At 33.2% G+C, this 19,669-nt stretch overlaps 1 protein-coding gene across 3 annotated transcripts; it reads left to right on the forward strand.

The window, feature by feature from the left end:
- The first annotated feature begins 8,185 nt into the window (after positions 1-8,185).
- LOC115992315 lies at positions 8,186-19,469 on the forward strand. 3 transcript variants are annotated; one of them, XM_031116467.1, is made up of 9 exons: positions 8,186-8,464; positions 8,987-9,149; positions 10,636-10,810; positions 11,320-11,378; positions 13,230-14,057; positions 17,230-17,367; positions 18,122-18,412; positions 18,552-18,608; positions 19,120-19,469. In XM_031116467.1, the coding sequence occupies exons 2-9, from the start codon at positions 9,021-9,023 to the stop codon at positions 19,279-19,281; spliced, it is 1,839 nt and encodes a 612-aa protein (XP_030972327.1). In that variant the 5' UTR covers positions 8,186-8,464; positions 8,987-9,020; the 3' UTR covers positions 19,282-19,469. The 3 variants fall into 3 exon arrangements, with proteins under 3 accessions (XP_030972327.1, XP_030972329.1, XP_030972328.1); XM_031116469.1 differs by having other exon boundaries at positions 9,031-9,149; XM_031116468.1 differs by lacking the exon at positions 17,230-17,367.
- Positions 19,470-19,669: the final 200 nt, after the last annotated feature.

Consider the following 19,669-nt stretch of genomic DNA (forward strand, 5'->3'; position numbering starts at 1 on the left):
ACTGAAAGCCCAAAATTACTACATATTTATTTATTTATTTTGGCCAAGTGTAGATAAAAAGTTGTACCTAGTGCATAAGACTCCCCCATTTTCGTAGGGTCAATGAGAGATGATCAGTAAACAACCTTACTCTCAATTGGAGGAGGAAGTATACCCTATTTCGGGTATATGTTTCTTCCCACTCAAAGCTGAGTGGGTCCTACAACTGGGACCCACTTAACTGTAAGTGGGAGGAAATATATACCCGAACAGGGTGTATTTTCTTCAATTGGAGAGTCCAATTTTGGAACTTAAACTCATGACACATCACTTGGGCAGAAGCTGTGGGACTCACTTAGCTGTGAGTAGGAGGAAGTATACAACCGAAACAAGGTGTATTTTCTCCAATTGGAGAGTCCAACTTTGGAACTTAAACTCATGAGTAACACATCACTTGGGCAAAAGCGCTTGTCATTGCACTTAGGTCCAACCTATTATCCACTATACCAAATGTCTATTAAAATGTTAACAACTCCAAGTTATCTACAAAACTTAATAGCATAAGAATAATGAGTAAATTATGGGGCATATTTGTTGATGAATAATGATTGTAACTATGTGAAGACATCATTAGATCTTATTTGATTTTTATAAATTAACTAAATAAATTACATTGAGAAAATAATTACCCGTTTGAGAATTAAGCAGTGCTGCCACAACCATATGGAAATGAAGCTTCATAACAAGGTTCAGCTGGAGTAAGAGTGCTCCATCAAGAATGTAGATATGGTACTTCTCCCGAAACTATGTTAGTTTTCAAAGCTTGGTCAACCCCTGATTGTAGTCAGTCATCTAATTTTCGATATCATTCCAACTCTTGTTTAACTTATTTCAACCGTGGTTCCTATGTATCTTTTTGGGAATAGCTTATCCTGGGGTATAACCAGAAATATTTGGTTGGGGAGCCGAGGTAACACTATCATATTGATTTGCAATTCAAGAAAAATACAAAGTATGACATATATACATACATACATGTCTTCTTGGATTAGTTTTAGAAAAAAAAGAAAAAAAAACATTAAATCTAACAAAAACTAGAATACATTTACAAGTAATAATATTCATAGAAATTAAATATAACAAATTCACTATAAGCAACCATAAAATAAATAGCAATTAAATTCAACCAAATTAAACTACTATGGTCAACAATAAATTCAAAATCAATTTTATACTTGTCAACTAAATAGAAATTGAACTAGAGAAGAAGATCATAAATCATAAGATAAATAAATAGGAATCAAACTAAAAGATCAATAAGAAAGAAGAATAATTTTATACTTCTCAATATTTTCTTAGCTTTAAATAAGAAAACTCCTTCTTAAGGAAGGGAGAGAAGCTAATTAAAATGTGATTATGTGAGAGCATCATAAGGAAGAATTAATGAAGAGAAATTGAAGAGAGAGCAACAAGTGATGAGGAGAGTTTTTTGGGTGGCTATAAACTAGAAGGGGATATTGTAATAGTTTTGGGAAATTGCAAAACTTAAGTATAATATTTTAAGTGTAGTACATTGGGCTTCCCAATTAAATTCAAACACTATTTTTTCATGACCAATAAAATACGAATAACATTATCATTTTTAAGGGAAATTAAATTAAATTCAATAAATTTTTTTCAAAAGAAAAGGTTAGAAATTTTTTTTGAGTAGTTGGAAACAAAGGAATTACTTCTATCCATCTAATATTATCCTCATTGCCTACCTAGCATAAGAAGCTAATAGCCTGGCCACCCTATTAACAAACTTAACAAGGGACTATACTAAAACTCCAAGGCCTGCACATGGATAGGAGAGTGTGGACTTCATCAACAAGATGCCCATTAACTCAAAAATTATCTCGAATTTGCTGCCTAGCACTAGTTCCTACTAATAGTCTAATATTGTCAATAAAAAAAATAAAAAGTCTAATACTTTAACCTCACAGTCTCTAATCTCTAATGATAATTCCCACACCAGTATAACATAGGTCCTTGAATAGTTATGGGATATGGTCTCACTCAAGAAAAAAAGTGGGGGATATGGCTAACTTGTTTTAGAGGAGGAAAGGAAAAGTCAAAAGGATGAAAAGTAGAGATTTGGGGTGGGGAATTTTTAGGGTTAACGTATTGGAGGAGGGGCCTTGTTTGTGGCTCTCTCTCTCTCTCTCTCTCTCTCTCTCTCTCTCTCTCTCCTCTTGCACTATCTCTCTATGATGCCATGTAGTTTTTTTTTTACCTTGATATTCTTGAACATGTCATTTAGAATCAATCTGTGTAAAATATATACACCAATTTTTATACTTGTTTGATTAATATTGGTTGACTATGTGGATCGGATGAATTGCTAGACATTGTAATTATTGTATTAATACGTGTGACACATATATATGTGATTGGTTAGATAACCTTTTTTTTTTTTTTTTTAGAGTTTCAACCTATGGCATCCGCTCCTGATGAACGCTCTTTATCATCAGATCAAGACACCAATCAGTTTTTGGTGTAAGTGGAGATTAAATCCCAAATCTCTTATACAACCATCAGAAACTTTACTAGTTGAGCTAACTGAAACCCACGATTAAATAACTAATTGATTGTGAATTCATGAATATTCACCTAATCATATGTGGTGAGTGAATCCAAGATTTATTATCGAGTATATAGTAGTAATTGGTGACATTTCTGTCTAGCATACATGCGAATTGTGAAACCTATTTAACTATTGTCTCGAAGATATCAAATCATGACTATAGATATTAATTAGGGCATGATGTTGCTTTAGGAATTTTTTTTTTTTTTTAACAACTTTAGGAAAGGTAACTATATAAACATTGAAGGAAATTTCTTTATCGGCATTAATGAAGAGTATTGATAATTAATTTGATATAGATGTTGTCATGTTATTTTAGTTCAATATTGAGCATGCTGATTAACTTTACAGCTATATATAACATCAGTAAAAACCAAATTCATATTTAGTTTTTCAATTTATATTGGGTCTATTTGGATTGAGCTTATTTTTGCTGAAACTGAAAACTGAAACTGAAAATACTGTAGTAAAATAATTTTTAAATGTGTGAATAGTGTCGTGGGATCCATTTTTAATGAAAAAGTTGCTGAAAAGTGTAATTTGTGAGTCCATGAACAGTGCACGAGTGCATTGTTCCCCATGGAAAAGTCAACAAATGCGGGCTTAACAATAAAAAAAAAAAAAAAAAAAAAAAAAGGGAAAACACGGATTTCAGCAAAACATGGGCGTGGGACGTTGAATCCAAACGGGTACATTGTTTCAATTAATTAGTATTCATATTTAATTTTTCAATTTATGTTGTTTCCATTAACTAGTTTACACAATATATATATATATATATGTGTGTGTGTGTGTGTGTGTGTGTGTGTGTGTGTGTGTGTTATACATGCTTTGAACTACGTTCTATTTGTTTCGATGGAAAACATTGTGCAAAGATAGTTTTCCGTGTTTTCCAATTTTTGGTAGTATTAGAAAAAATGAGTAAAAAAAAAAATAAAATATCTTTGGTTAACATAAAAAGTATGACTTATTTTTAGAGATTGTTTTCCTCAATTTTTTTTTTTTTTTTTTGGGAAAACAACTCTATCTTATATCAAGCTAAATAAAGACAGTTATGAGATTATTTTCAACTCATTTAAGATTACTACTAAACATTAAAAAAAATATATATATAATTTTATAGAAAATACTTTTTAAAAAATGCCTCATTTTTTAGAAATCATTATTGCCGAAACAAAGTGTATACCAAATACTGGAAAATGTTTTCATGGTCATTTTAAAGGTCACTACCAACCAGATACTTGTTATACATGCTTTGAACTACGTTCTGTTTATTTCGATGGAAAACATTGTGTAAAGATAGTTTTCCGTGTTTTCCATCTTTGGTAGTATTAGAAAAAATGAGTAAAAAAAAAAAAAAAATTATCTTTGGTTAACATAAAAAGTATGACTTATTTTAGAGATTGTTTTCCTCATTTTTTTTTTTTTTTTTTGGGAAAACAACTCTATCTCATATCAAGCTAAGTAAAGAAAGTTATGAGATTATTTTCAACACTTACTAAAAAAAAAAAAAAAAAAGAAGAAGAAGATAGTTTTATAGAAAATACTTTTTAAAAAATGCCTCATTTTTTAGAAATCATTATTGCCGAAACAAAGTGCATACCAAATACTGGAAAATGTTTTCATGGTCATTTTAAAGGTCACTACCAACCAGATACTTGTTATACATGCTTTGAACTACGTTCTATTTATTTCGATGGAAAACATTGTGTAAAGATAGTTTTCAGTGTTTTCCATCTTTGGTAGTATTAGAAAAAATGAGTAAAAAAAAAAAAAAAATTATCTTTGGTTAACATAAAAAGTATGACTTATTTTTAGAGATTGTTTTCCTCATTTTTTTTTTTTTTTGGGAAAACAACTCTATCTCATATCAAGCTAAGTAAAGAAAGTTATGAGATTATTTTTCAACTCATACTAAAAAAAAAAAAAAGAGAGAGATAGTTTTATAGAAAATACTTTTTAAAAAAATGCCTCATTTTTTAGAAATCATTATTGCCGAAACAAAGTGCATACCAAATACTAGAAAATGTTTTCATGGTCATTTTAAAGGTCACTACCAACCAGATACTTGTAAATAAGATAGTTTTCTTGAAAATGTTTTTTTTTTTTTTTTGAGAATGTTATAATTGCTGAATAATAAAAAGATAAAAATATGATATTGGTCCCTACATTTTGGGGTTATAGTCAATTTAGTTCCTACATTTTGGTAGCAATTAATTTAGTTCCAATTATTTTCCATTTGCAACCAATTTAGTCAATACTGTTAACTACTAATGAAAAATACTTATGAGGCAAATAGTGTGCACAATTGGCATACATGTGGCTAAAAAAAATCCACATTAGACAAATAAAATAAAAAATTTGAAAGGATGAATTAAAAAAATTCCCAGAAAATTTTCTTGCAGTTTCTTACTGACCAAACACAACTTAAAACACAAAAATCAAACTAAACAATCACCCATCACAAACTAAAAGATCCTACAATAGCTCCAAATTAAAATCAGCTCCACTATGAACCCAACCACCATAATTCAACCATCAAAAATCAACCTAAAATAAGATCGTACTAGATTAGATTAGTGAGCTTGGCATCACAGTTGGATCGGTGATGTGTGAGGTGGAGATCTTCTAGTGGACTTGTGATGGCGCAGGTTTAGGCTAGGTTTTTATTGAAGTGCCATGGTAAACAGGTTGCAACCTACACACTCAGGACAGCTATCATCAAATACTAAGCACTCAAACCTTCCACAGTCTCACAACACAACCACATCAATTTTCATTTGCATGTAGCTTCCTCTTGTCCAAGTCATAGATTGAGTTTTTGCTTGAAATCAGGTTTATCACCTTGGTTGAAACAGGTTTCTAGCGTGTGACTTCCGATGGGCTCTTGTGAGTTTGGTATGAACTGTGTTATGGGTTATTGATTTGGTGAACGATGTTGTGGGTCAAAATTGATTTGTTCTTCTTCGGTTATTTTTTGAGGTTTAATTTATGTGTTTGGTTGCCAAGAAAGTCCAAGAATGAAAAATTAAAATTATTTCACTATTCAACTTATTTTTACTATTATTCATGGGTCTTATTGCACTTTTTGGTACTATTCATGAGTCCCACTGTACTATTTTAACTAACTTTTACCTTTATTTACAATACTTTCAGTAATAATTTTTTAGTTTCAGCAAAATAAGCGGTATCCAAACACACCCTTAACTTGTCAAAATGTGAACGTTCATCACGCGCTTGAGAAAAATATGACACTAATACACTTTAACATTTTACCAACTTAACACTTAACTTGTGGTTTAGAAATTAGCATTCTGCCCACAAAATGGTTTAGAAAAAATCATGTGCTTACCCATTTAGTAGTTTCAATATTTATTGTTTCCATAATAATTAATGGCAAAATAAAACCAATGTGAGTGAACCTTTACTTTCAAAACTATGATTATAAATAGAGTTATTATTTTATTTTATGTTTCAATAATATCTGCTTTTAATAATTGTCTTTTTATCATTTGACTAAGACATCAATTGATTTTTGGTATAAGTGAGGATATAATATCACTTCAGATCTCTTATTCAACAATAAGAGTCTTTACTAGGATTTTTTTTTTTTTTTTGGTGAGGGGGAGTCTTTACTAGTTAAACTAATTGAAACTCACAATTAAAGTTATTATTGGATACACGTAGAGCATGATGACGTGATGTTCCATCTTCACACATGTATTCTAATAATTTTCCTCGCAAATAAAACTCATTCTCATAACATAAGCGAGTTCTCCTAATTTTCAAATATTGAATTGCCATTTTACTCTCATTTATTAGTGTTTTTATTATTTATTTAACCTTATTTATGTTTTAAACAACATAGCATTTATATTTTTCAAGGTAAAGGTTATAAAGAGATGATATCTTAAGATTAAACCACAAATTTCTTTGGCTTCCTGATTGGCACCTATGTCCATTCCCTAGTCTTTGTATTGCAATTTAAACCAGCCTCTCTTCCCATAAAATATTGAGGTCCTGTCTGGTAGCAGTGTTTAAATATTATTGTTTAGTTTTTAATGTTGTGAAAATATATGTTTAAGTGTTACAAAAATACGTGTTAGAAGTGTTATTATTGTTTAAACATTGAAAACTGTTATTTAAAAATAGGTACCGAATAACCCCTGAACCCCCCTCCCCCAAATTTCATCAAATCACAACTAGAGACTTAGAAGTTTCCACAAAAACTTCCATAACGAAAGAAACACAGGCACAAGTAATTTTTAGGTATTTTTGAAGTACGGAGAATGATACTCCATCATTTTCCAATCATGGTACGGTCCACTTATTAAATTCATGATATAGTCCACCATGAACGTAAGAAGATAAATTATCATTTCTCCATATTCGTACCTAAAAATTTTCCCAATAATGACCCTTTTTGCATTGGCATGTGTCATGTCTATATCCTTATCTAGTCCATTGGTTTACGGTAAGAGATACAAAACAAGTCAAATTTGACATTATTCATATAATCATATTTAAAAAGCTAGGGAAAATTATCTAATAAAACAATTGTACGCAATTACGGATTACCTTCTCTTATAATATCTGACCAAAAAAAAAAAAAATGTAAGTTGTTTATCCAACATTCCTGTACGCTGGATATATGGAACTCGATTAACACATTACCATTTTAAAACATGTCACACTTTTTTATTTTTACTTTTTTTATAAACACATCACCAAAAATCTCATAAGGCCCACCGCCCACATTAAATAGAGATTTATTATTATTATTATTTAATAATAATAATATTAAATCTCATAAGGCCCACCGCCCACGTATATGTTGGTCTAATAATTATTTTTAGTCCCTATCTTTTCCTTTAAAGAAGTACTATATTAATGATATTTCACAACACTTTCCATAACAAATTATAGGTAAAAAGTTATTATTAGTTATAATTTGAATTCACAACTTAAATTATTTTTTTGTCCACCTATAACAACTAATAACAACCTAACACCTAGAATTTTTTAAGAAAATATTGCGGACATAACATTTCTCTTTACCTTAATATGATTAGACTTTTTTTTAGAAACAATACAATTAAACTAATACTTGTTAAAGTCACAATTTCAATTATAATAGATTTACACGCAGTGTATAGACACTACCCATATGTGAGTTCTAGTTAATTCAATTGAGAAAAGAGATTTGAAATTTGATCTTCACCTACACAAAAAATTAATTGGTGTCTTGATTAGATGATAAAAAACACAATCATTAAAGCGAAAATCATAGGTTGAAACTTTATAAAATAAAATAAAAAACACTACCCCTATAATTAACCTTAATTTTTTTTTTTTTTTTTAAACAAGAAATATATATGGACTATGGTCCCTTTATAGATACATGTAAAACTATAAACCTAAGCCAAACCCAAATATGCATTATCCCAAAACCGAAACCACCCGGACTCCACTCCTATCTCTCAAATCCAGCTCATACTACGTTTGGATTCCGAACCGTATGATAATAGTAATGGTAAACACAGCGTGCTGCAAAAGCAACTAAAGCCAAAGCCCAGAAACAAAACACAGCACACAATAAACACAAACACAAACACACTCTCACTCTCTCTCTCTCTCTCTAAAAAGCAAAAATACTTTTATTTATATTTATATTTTTATTCCCACAATTCTTTTACTTAGACTATAAGTTTCTTTCTCTCTCTGTATTTGCCAACTCGGTTTCACAACTCAGCCTCAGACCCTTTTGCCAACTCATTTGGAATCGGTGGGTTTCACTCCCTAGTTGCAAGGACTGAGTCAACTCGGTCACCAAAGTCACCTGGGTCATCTAATCCTATGGTGAGGGCCTCCATAAATTGAAATACCCATTAATTTTTTCTTTGTTTTAGTCTCATTTCTTATTCAATTAAGCTTCAAATTGCAATCTTTTAATAGTAAATTTTGGTCTTTTGTACTATTGCATTGAAATTTGCGGTGTTTGAAGCACGCTTGTGTTTGTTTTAGTTGTTAATTTTGGGAAATTTTGAGTTTTTGCAATGTGGGTATGAGTTTTAGAGTGTGTAAATTTTAAAAAATTGGGAATTGTTAATGTATTTTTTGGTACTGTGGACTGATAATTAGTGGTATATAAAGCAAACAAATTTGGTTTTAGTGTGAATTATAGTTATTAGAATCATGGGTTTTGTTTTTGGTATGAATATGCAATTGAGATACTATTTTTGTTTTTGTTTGTTACTGTTATTTGTATTTATGCTTGAGTTGCATGTGATGGATGGAGTTTTAATTTTGAAAAGAAAATAAAAAAGTTCACTTTGAATTATTTATTTATTTTTGTTTGTTTTATCTGTTTTGGGTGTTCAGTTTGTGTATTTGAGTTGCATGTGGTGGATTTTCCATGGAAACAGTGGTTGGAGTTGAGGGAAATGATGAAGGGAAGGTTGAGGAAACTGGGGTTGAGAAGAGTAGCTCTGCCCTTTCTTCACCAAAGCAGATTGCTGACCCAGTTGTCTACAAACTTGTCCGGGTATACTTCTTATATACACACACACACACACACACACACACACACACACACACGTGTGTATCTTGTTGCTGTTATTATTTCTATTTATGGATAAATTGAGAGGGGAAACTGATTTTTCCTGTTGGGGATGAAAAACGTTGAATTGGGGTTTCTTGAGATGTAAATGCAAAAGAACACCTTTTTGTTTATTAGTTTATATGAGAAATTAATGTTGAATGTTAAAGGATTCTTCTTATGTGATATCCTGCTAAATGCATGTAGAAGCAGCTTATTAGGCAAACAATGTTATGCCTTTCAGCTGGTAGCATAGTCTTTAATGTTATTGGTGTGAAGAAGAAATAATCATAAAATCCAAAGTAGATATATCAGTGAAGGAAGGTGAGATAGATAACCAGTGTACTTGGTTGGCTGCAGTTCCTCAAGAGCACTGTCATTCCATTCAGTCCAAACACTTGGGAGTTGATTTCCAAGCTAGTGGGCTTTTCCATCTTCGACACCTACCCGTCCAGAAAGACATCTTTTTGAACACTGTACTAGGCATTACCTGAGAGTACCCAATAAGGACAAAACTAAAGATCAGAGCTCTTTAAATGCAATTGTTCCCTGCATGTTATCCTAAGCACAGTTTTTTCCATGTCTTTTGCTTTGACCACTAATGTGTTGCATTGAAGTGAAAGTTTTGATATGTGCATCTGCTTTTCACAAAAATTTGGGTTTCTCCGCATGTTTCGGAATTTCTCTGTTCAAACTTAAAAACATAAAAGTTCTGGCACTGGTCCCCATTACTTGTAGAGAGATTTAGCCATGCCACTATACACTTCCATCTCAAAATGGAATCAACTGAAGGATGCTACTTGTATCTTTCTCTCTGTTCCTGTCAGTTTGAGGATAAAGAGAGCAATCATTTTCAACAGCCTGTTGTGATTTTTATGCAAATTGCATGTGGGACTGTGCAGTTCTTTTACAAGTAGAAAGGGTTGTGGGCACACATGAGAGAGAGAGAGAGAGAGAGAGAGAGAGAGAGTTACCATTTAGCTTTCTCTTCTCTCCTCCTTGTACAGACAGCCAACACACATCACATCCAAAGAAAGTTAGGCTCAAATCTCTGCACTCCTTATCCTTTTCTTCACTCTCTATAGCCTTAAAGTAAATGTGGATGAATTATATTGAACGCATTACTTGTTTGTCTTTGTAATTAGTGGTGAAGCAATTTAAGTCATAATGATTTTGCTTCATAAAGGACCTATCGAAGACAGAAAATTAGAGTTTTGATAAGTATTAAAATTCATTGATAGAAGAAACATAAAAGGTGTGCAACCATACTACACAAGTAGTATGTTAAAAAATAGGATATCCAACTTCCAATTTTGGGCTGGTAGCACATTTAAAAAGAAAAAAATATCATATGTTAATCTTATTTATGTGGAGTATTTTTTTCATCTCATTTTGCATTTAAATATGTTCTTGTGTCTTATCTGATATTCAGGTTGAAGGAGATGGGAGATTAGTGCCTGCCACAGATGATGAATTAATGGAGGTTGAGGATTTTCTTGAAGATGACAAGACTGAAATGCATGATGTTGCTGACAGTGGGCAGACTGTAGGGCACATATCTGACGAAGGGGCATCCTCTGAGAAGACTCAATTAGAGAGCACAGAAGGTTAGCTTATGTTACCATTACTACTACTTCTTCTTCCTCTGTTTTATTATTACCTCTTTGAACAACAATTTAAAGCAGATGGATACAAATTGTGTACTTTGCATACCGTTGGGATAGGGAATTCTGTATCTTAATGACTAGGCCGGAACATTCTGGATTTTATATTTCTGAAATTGGTTTTCTTTTATGAAATTAAATATTTTGTACAGATGCATTATATATTGATTACTATTGATCATGAGGTTGGATTCCAATTTGGCGGTAGCTAGAGGAACTAGGTTTTGGGTACACCTCATCTTTTGTTTTTTTTTTTTTTAACTGTAATTTAGATGTTGTGTAAATATATATATCTGCTGGGTCGCTTTCCAAACTTACTGGAAGTCCAGTACCACTAAAGGTCTATCCTTTTCAGCAACTTAGTACCACTAATTCATGTGGAAACTTATGCTTTTCATCTTAGTTTCTGGTTCCATCTGGATTTTAGTATCTGAATGAGCAATATGTGCCAGGTTTGTTAAAGTTGGAGAACTCAGAAGCTGATGCTGGTAAATTAAATGCACGGCATGAGGTATTGGTTTGCCTTTTTAAATATTTTGCTCTTTTGGTATGTAGATTCCTTCTATGTTTCAGGACTGAATGGATACTTGAATATATATAATGCTTGTATGACTGTTTCCATAACCAGTTGTTATGAATGTTATAGCATTAATGTTGCTACGCCATTACATACCTTTTTGTATTTTTTGATTTGTAATTTTGATACTGTAATGTAGGAAAAATAGCAATGGTTGAAGTAACTTATTCTCAACTTTTTGTTAAATCACTAGTGTATGATTGGGATAGCTCATTGGCTTCTTTGGCTTAAAAATAAGCTGTATAAAAGTATGGATATACGTAGAAAAAAGTAAGGCTTTAAGAAGCTGTACATAAGCTGGCTTTTTAAAAAAAAGCCAGCTTTATAAGCTTAATCAAAACTCTGTTACTTTATATTGCAGTGCACACTTTTTACCTGCATTTGTTGCGACTTTATCATTATAATTAGAGCCAATTTCATTTTCTAGATTGCATTGTTTGAAAGATTATGTCTATTTCTAAATATCTAATATTATAAAATTATTGTTGAGAAGTTTTGTGGAAACTATGGAGGCTGTTATGAAGATTTCCTTTATTAGCCAACTTCGAGACTTAGAGAGTTGTCGAATGTAATGGGTCTTAGTGATGGTAGTACTCTTATAGAGTTTAGTGGTTCCCTTTCATTTTTTTTTTCTTTTGATAAATGATTCCCCTTCTTTGCTTGTAATATTTGATTTTTTTTTCCCCCAGCTTCCTTAGGTGCTCTCACACATGAGGTAGCTTTTCTGCAATAAATTACGTTGCTTATAAAATAATATAAAAATGTTTGTGTTATATAACTGAAAAGATCAGTTTCTAATTAACCTTCCACCAATGTATGGAGGCTATGCATTTTTATTTTGGTGAAAAACAATGCCTTTCTTTTCATGAAAAACTTATTATATATATATATATATATGTATAAAATAAAAGCTCTAGCGCAGACTTTATCCTTCATGCCAGTGTTCATGCTTAACATGTAAAGACTGAATTTCTGTTCCATAAATTGATTTAGAAATGGGCAATTAAAACTGTCCAACTCTTTGCTAGTATAACACATCATACTTGAGTTTATGTGATGTTATTTTGTTTATTTGGATCAACATATAACTTCAACCTGTAGCTAAATGTGGTTACATTAATTAGAATGGAAATAATTAAACTTGGATGTTGGACTTGTGGATATATCTAGATTATTTCTAAGTACTGCACCAACAGATAGACAAAGGCCAATGAGCTCTAGCTCAAACAGCGCCTCTTCCTACCATATAATAAGGTGGACTGTGGAGTGTATGGCAGTGGAAAATTTATAATTTTTAAGAGCTTAGTAGATAGGCATACTTGGATTAGCAAAGATACGGTGCAGTCTCTGCATGATTTTAGCACCAAAAGGGGGGAAATAAAGGGTAACTGGGTTAAATTACAGTACCCTTTACAATTTATATCTATTTTGCGAGCTATGGACTTTTTTTTTCTTTATTCTCTATCAGATTCCTACTCTGAGTGGTTTATTTGTTTATCCATACGTATATGCTTCCTTGTGTTGAATTATGTGTTTCTATGTGTGCAAGTGTGTGATTTTGGGAGGTGTGGTAATTAATTTCCTTGGATCCTTCTTGGCCATAAATATATCTTGTAATTCATTGAGGTGGTGTTGCCAAAGGTCAAATGCGAAGGAAGGCTCTGTTTAGGATCTCATGAACATTCTTCTGCTTGTAAATTACAATTGTACACTGCTAATGTTAGGATTAGCATGATAAATTATTTTTGCATTGATGAGAAGCTTCAATGTTAAATTCCCTTGCAGGAAATCATTCCCTCATCAGCGCCAATTTTGAATGACAACAATATCAATCAATCTGGAACCACCGTGGAGTGCCCTAAACCTCTAGAGAAAACGATAGAAAATGTATCATCAACTTCTGCTATCCCTACTAGTTCTAGCTCAAAGCCTGATTTTTCCAAGTTAAATGGTGAAATTTGCTTGGATAAACTATCAATTAGAGAGCTCCATGAAGTATTTAAGGCAACATTTGGGCGAGAGACTACTGTCAAAGACAAGCAGTGGCTTAAAAGGAGGATTGCCATGGGATTGACTAATTCTTGTGATGTATCAACCACAACTTTTACGATTAAAGATAATAAGCTAGTGACGAAAGGCGAAGAAGAATTCAATAAGAATGTGGATGGTTCCTTCACCCAGGATCCAGAAGTTGGAGCAACAGATGTTAACAGCAAAGGTTCACCAGCTAGTCATGGTAGCCAAATGGAAGATCATCAAACTGCTTCAGGCAAAAAATTGAGAAGCCATAGTTTAGAACTTGATAGTGGAAGTGAGCATCTTCACATAGAACAGGGAGCTGCCAAAAGAATTCGGAAGCCCACCCGGCGATATATTGAAGAATTATCCGAAGTAGAATCTAAAGATTATAGCCAAAGGTTGATTACTTCACCTAAGAATGCTGTACCTGGACAGACGTCTCCAAAATCTTCTGTCAGGCCTGTTAGAAATGTCCCTTCAGAAGGGAGAATTGTTGTAACCAGGTTGGACTCTCTTGGAGGATCTGGTGTTCAGGTTCCTTATGTTTCTCGGGTCCGAAGAAGCCGGCCAAGGAAAAACGTCATGGCTCTTATGGTATGTGACACCTTTTATACCTGAGCAATATGAATGGGGCTTGGTAATCTGATTTTTTTTTTTAGTTTTGGATTTCTGTTTCTTAAGCAAATGATATATTTCTAATTTCTTTCATACCCCAGTGGCTGCCAGGCATTGGTTTGCTATGTGTACACATTCCACATGCAAGTTTTTATGATTGTTTTGGATATTTTTTTGGGGGTTGCGGGGGAATAAGAGCGGGTTGGCATTCTAGCATATTCATATTATCCTTTCTATTTTTTGTGGTTATCGTTGCTGTCATCATCATTTCCCAACAAGCTTGATCTCAATCGCACTTTCTTCCTTGAGAGTGCAATGTGGAGGGTGAGATCATAGGTTTAAGACCCACTGGGTTTGTGTGTAACTTATCATCATTGATGTCAAATACATGCTTGCAATATATTCTTATCTCCCCTCTCTCTATCTGCCTCTCTCCCAAATCTTCTTTCACTTTTTGTCATTTGTTTTCTTTTTTTATTCTTCTTCTTTTCAATATTGGTTCTCATGATCTATACCTTTGAAACTGCCATTTTTCTTTGGTTTGTTGTACTGTCTGATCTACAATTTATTCAACTTTTTTTTTTTTTTTTTTGATAAGCAATTTGTCCCACTTAAATATTTAGGAAGTGTTGTTAAAACACGTGTTTATAGTACTCATAATGCCAAAAATGTGTTTGGTACAATGTTCCAAACAACATGTTTCAATGTGTGAAAAAACCTAGTTGTGTGTTTGGTATTTGTGTGTTTTAATTAACAAAAAGCTGCCAGCCCAGTTAACATTATTATTTTTTAATTGGAGGAGAGAGAGTCCAGATATTACCGTTTCCAACTTCTCCCCTTTCATTCACTTTACCAAATTGTTCTCTGCAGCTCTGAAATTCTCCTCATAATTTTGTCCACCCCAAACCCTTGCAACTCATTCTCATCGCCGGCAACCCAGTTGAAGAAAACCTTGTCTGGCCTTCTTGTTCTGTCGGAGCTCCCACCCATGAGCCGCAGTCCAAGACCCAGGCCCAAGAACTGCCACTGCTCGCCACCTAAACACTGATGGTTGTGTGACACTGCCATTGTGCAAGAGGGACAGCAGCAGGGGCTGGGGTTTGCAGAATTTACTTGGCGTGAAGGATGGAGACGGTAGAGAGAGTAAAGAGGGCTCAGAGGGTAGGGCTGACATGGCATGGGAGAGAGAGTTAATAGAGGTGTAGTCTAATCAAAGTGGGACCCATGCATTTCTAATTATTACGAAAATGACACTGAACAACAGTTTTTGCATCTTGAAAACTGGTATGAGGAGCTTTCTAAAATCAGTGTTTAAACACCATATTTTGAGTAATATAACTCAAAACACTCTTAAAAAAAAAACTTGTCTACCAAACATGTTTTTTTGGGAACAATAGTTTTCAGTGTTTAAACACTGAAAAATGTTGTTAAAAATCTAATACCAAACGGCTTGATTCATGAATTAAAATCTATGTATTCTGACCCTTGCATGTGTTGACTTCAGTGTCTTCTCTTTGAAGCAGTTCGGCTGATATCTTGATTAAGGGGAATTGTTCTTTAATAATTGCTTTCCAATTGCAAGCATCCTCTCATGCATTCAATTCTCCTGGAGGATGATATGTATGTATGTGTGTATATATATATTTCTATGATGAATATTTCTGTCCATATCGCAGCTAAGTAAAAAAAAAAAAAAAAAAAAAAAAAAAAAAAAGTTCATCTTAAAAAAAAAAAAAAATCCTTTAGGTTCTGTAATGACACTGTACCACTTTATGCATGATGCCATTAATGTGAAAAAACAAAAATGAGGAAGCTTTTGTTCAAGAAATGGGAGTAAAAGAATAGTGGGACTGATTCATTTTGCATGTCGGGAAAGTGAAGATCTTAATACACAATAGAAGCCAACACAAGTTAGAATGAGAAACTAGCTTGGATGCTAACCATAGCTCTGTATTATTATCCAACTGAGGTATCCACATGGGACACTTCAAGATGGGGAACTCATTAATTCCATCTAAATATGCTTAAGACATAATTTAGGAGAACTGTGTCAGAATCAATAATCATACAAGTGCATTGTCGTACTGAGAATAATGTTGAATAAGTTCATTGGTTATTGGAAGCCAAAGAGACAAGGATATGGCTTCAGTTTCATGGCCAGTGCATTAGCAGGCTTAATATAACATTTTGCTACCATGATCCCTGCTGATGGAAGAACACTGGTCTGACATTTCCTGATTGATTACTCACCAGAATTCTCTTTGAGGAAACCTAATGAGAAACTCTCTAATAGGTTTGCTGGATGCAACTTTAGGATACATTTTTCACTAGTATGCACAGTTGTATTTAAAGTATATATCATTAGTGGATGAAACTGTAGTTGAAAGTGTCATGAAAGAACGTGGCAAACATTTTGAAGCATTTTTTTTAAGGAAAATATCTGGGATATATTTTGTTGTATGAACTGGTGGAATTTGCTCAAGATTTTCCTTGTTAGGTATCATCTGTTTATTTGCATTTTTTTTTTTTGATAAGTCTTTTACTTATGTGTTTTGAACTAATTGTATGAACATATTTGAATTCTGTGATTATTAAACCATGAGCTGTTGGAGGAATTCAGCAATAAGTAAAGATTTTGACTTATCTTATCACCAAAAAAAAGGGAAAAAAAAAAAAAAAATCAGTGCAGAAAGATTTTGGGTTCTGTTTAGTAAGAAGCTATACCTCTGCCTCGATTAAATAACACTTGGCTTTGTTTAATAAGTCTTGTAAATAATTTGTAATTGAAACATAATTGATTAAGAAACTTACCGAAATCAATGATTGGTATATCCTTGTGTGGGTAAACGACACTTACCAAAAACAAACAACTACTATATGAAACTCATGGACTATGAAAAAGAATCAGACAAGCTCCGGGGTTGTGTGTATTGTAGTTGGTTACTTGCCTTAGGAAATTCAAATGTGTAGGATTTTGATACAGTCATGCTAAAATTAAAGACAGATTAGATTTTGCAATAAGTTGGATAGAAAATTAATGGTATGCAATTATAATTAACCCAATATGGTTTTTCTAAGTTTGATTTTATTTTGTTTTACTGAAATTGTTATACCACACAAGAACTGATGTGGTTCAATTGTCAACTGGTAGAAATTCAATCCAAGTAGCATGGGCATGGCAGCTAAACTAGTAAAGAAGGCCCTTGGTGTACATAATTCTCAAACAGATGATAATAAGAGGGACAAAGTTTTGAAAAAGAGATCTTCTGCAGAACAGATTCAGCAGCCGGTAAGACCAAATTTGGGTGCATCACTTGACAATTTGTATTAGTTATTGGCGTTTTTGTCTGGCAGAAAAACTGTTGTATACTATTTTAGCAGCAAATCTATTGGTTTGTAGTTTGTTTTCCATGTCCCCTCTCTAAATACTTTCCTTTAAAAATTTTTGGGTGTAGTATTCCTTTTTGTCAAGGGCTAAAACTCCTAAAATTTAAGAAACTCTGATGGCTATAATATTTTCTTATTTGGAGTTTGCAAATATTCTGGCTAGTCTATGTTCTTCTGCCTCTCATGTTGAAGCCGAAGTACAGCGTGCATATTTTGATTGAGTGTGATCCTGTCACCTGGATTGTATTACAGTCCTATTCCATGATGCTTGTTTTTGGGCAAGTTAAAACTTAAAACGTTATGGCATTAGTCCCCATGGATAACAAGATAAAGAAGCTGACATGGTTTGTTTTAGTTTCTTTGTAGACTATCAGCTGCTGCATTAAGAGAGAGAGAGAAGAGGAGGGGGGGGGGGGGGGGGGGGTGGAGGAGGGGCTATACCTAGTGTTTGTTAAAGGATTTCATAGGTGCAGGAGACGAAAAGAGATAGTTACAATTATATCATTTAAGCTGTGTGCATTCTTTTAAGATGGTTACTTTTCTGGATCTGATATGCTGTTTCTCTTGAGCAGTGGAGTGCTGTATAATCTCTTGTATTTAAAATTTAATTGCTTTTTAATTTTATAGGTAACTGTTAAGTTCTTTTTCCTATGTAGTTTTTTTCTGAAGTAGAGAAAGATAGGCAGCGGTCAGTAATGGGCAGATTTGAACGGGGAGAAAATTTGGGGCTGACACAGGCAGATTCGTCTGGGGATAATTCAGATGATAATGTGGTAACTGTTCCCACAGCAAAAGGTGGAATGAGAAGGAAACATCATCGAGCTTGGACTCTTGTTGAGGTTATGAAATTGGTTGAGGGTGTATCCAAGTGTGGAGCTGGGAGGTGGTCTGAGATCAAACGACTGGCTTTTTCATCCTATTCATACCGCACATCTGTTGATCTTAAGGTACAAAATCTCTCTTAATCTTTATTTCCTAAATTTACAGTTAACTCATTTGAAATTGTTATCTTGATATGAAAGGCAAGTTTTTGGATGATAGTCTTTCCAAATATCCTTTAAATTGACAATAGAATTAATTGTGTAGGACAAGTGGAGGAACCTACTAAAAGCTAGCTTTGCCCAGACTCCTCCAGATGATGGGGTAAGCTTTCACACTTCCAAGTTTCAACATTCTTTAATCTGGGTAGCTTGTGGAGGAGGGTGGCAGTTCAACCTGATGCCCTCTTCCAATGCATGCAAGTTTTGAACTCTTAAGGTTAGCTTTTATGTAAACTTGGTGTAATGCCATCGTCACATGTCCTCTCTTAATTTCAAATTAATGCTTTTTACCAAGGAAGAAAAACCAAAATTTTAATGGGTTCCACAATCACTATATATTGGTTTTACTCACTCAGTCTTGTGTTACAGTATGTGCTTGAATGAGCCTTGGCACTGCAATTACTGACATTTTCTCACAACTTACTTTATTGAAAGGGAAAAAAAAATGTATATTACCGTTGTTTAAAATGTAATCAGGATGTCTCAGTTGAAGTTCTGGAGGCATTACAACTTTTCAAAAAAGGAAAAAGGTTATGGAGCCACTAGGGTTTATTTTTAAATTCTTGTGGCTAGCTTTTAGCTTATGTTGTTTCTCTTTCTGTGATCAATGATAGTTGAACTCCCGGAAGCCTACTTCAATGCCCATCCCCGAATCAATTCTGCTAAGAGTAAGAGAGCTTGCTGAGATGAATGCACAGGTTCCTACAAGTATCAGCTCAACCAAACCAATAATGGGTAGTAGAAATTTGCACGAAACAAGATCTGGGTACTTGTAACATTGTAAATAATACCATTTGAGCTGTCTAAAATGAAAATAAAGTTACTAATCTGTATGCATAAAGCGCCTCCATGATATCCAGTTTTATGATGCTTTTGTATGGATGTTGGTGATAGGCATAAAGGAAGTTTATGAAAGATTTACTCTTGCTATGAAAGCATTCTTATTTCTGTTTTTGAACCATAATTAGTGGATTGATTGATGAAGGTAGGACCTGTTATTGCATATAATGGTCACATCATTGAGGTAAGCTTGTTTGAAATTTTGCTTCAACTGGGGAAGTAATATTATCTAAGATGATATTTATATCTGTAAGATAAATAATATTCATTTGCTAAAAATACATCTTCATTTAAAAAAAATAAAATTGAAGATATAATTCATAA

This window comes from Quercus lobata, chromosome 5 (genome assembly GCF_001633185.2).
Source record: "Quercus lobata isolate SW786 chromosome 5, ValleyOak3.0 Primary Assembly, whole genome shotgun sequence".
In the NCBI taxonomy this organism is placed as follows: Eukaryota; Viridiplantae; Streptophyta; class Magnoliopsida; order Fagales; family Fagaceae; genus Quercus; species Quercus lobata.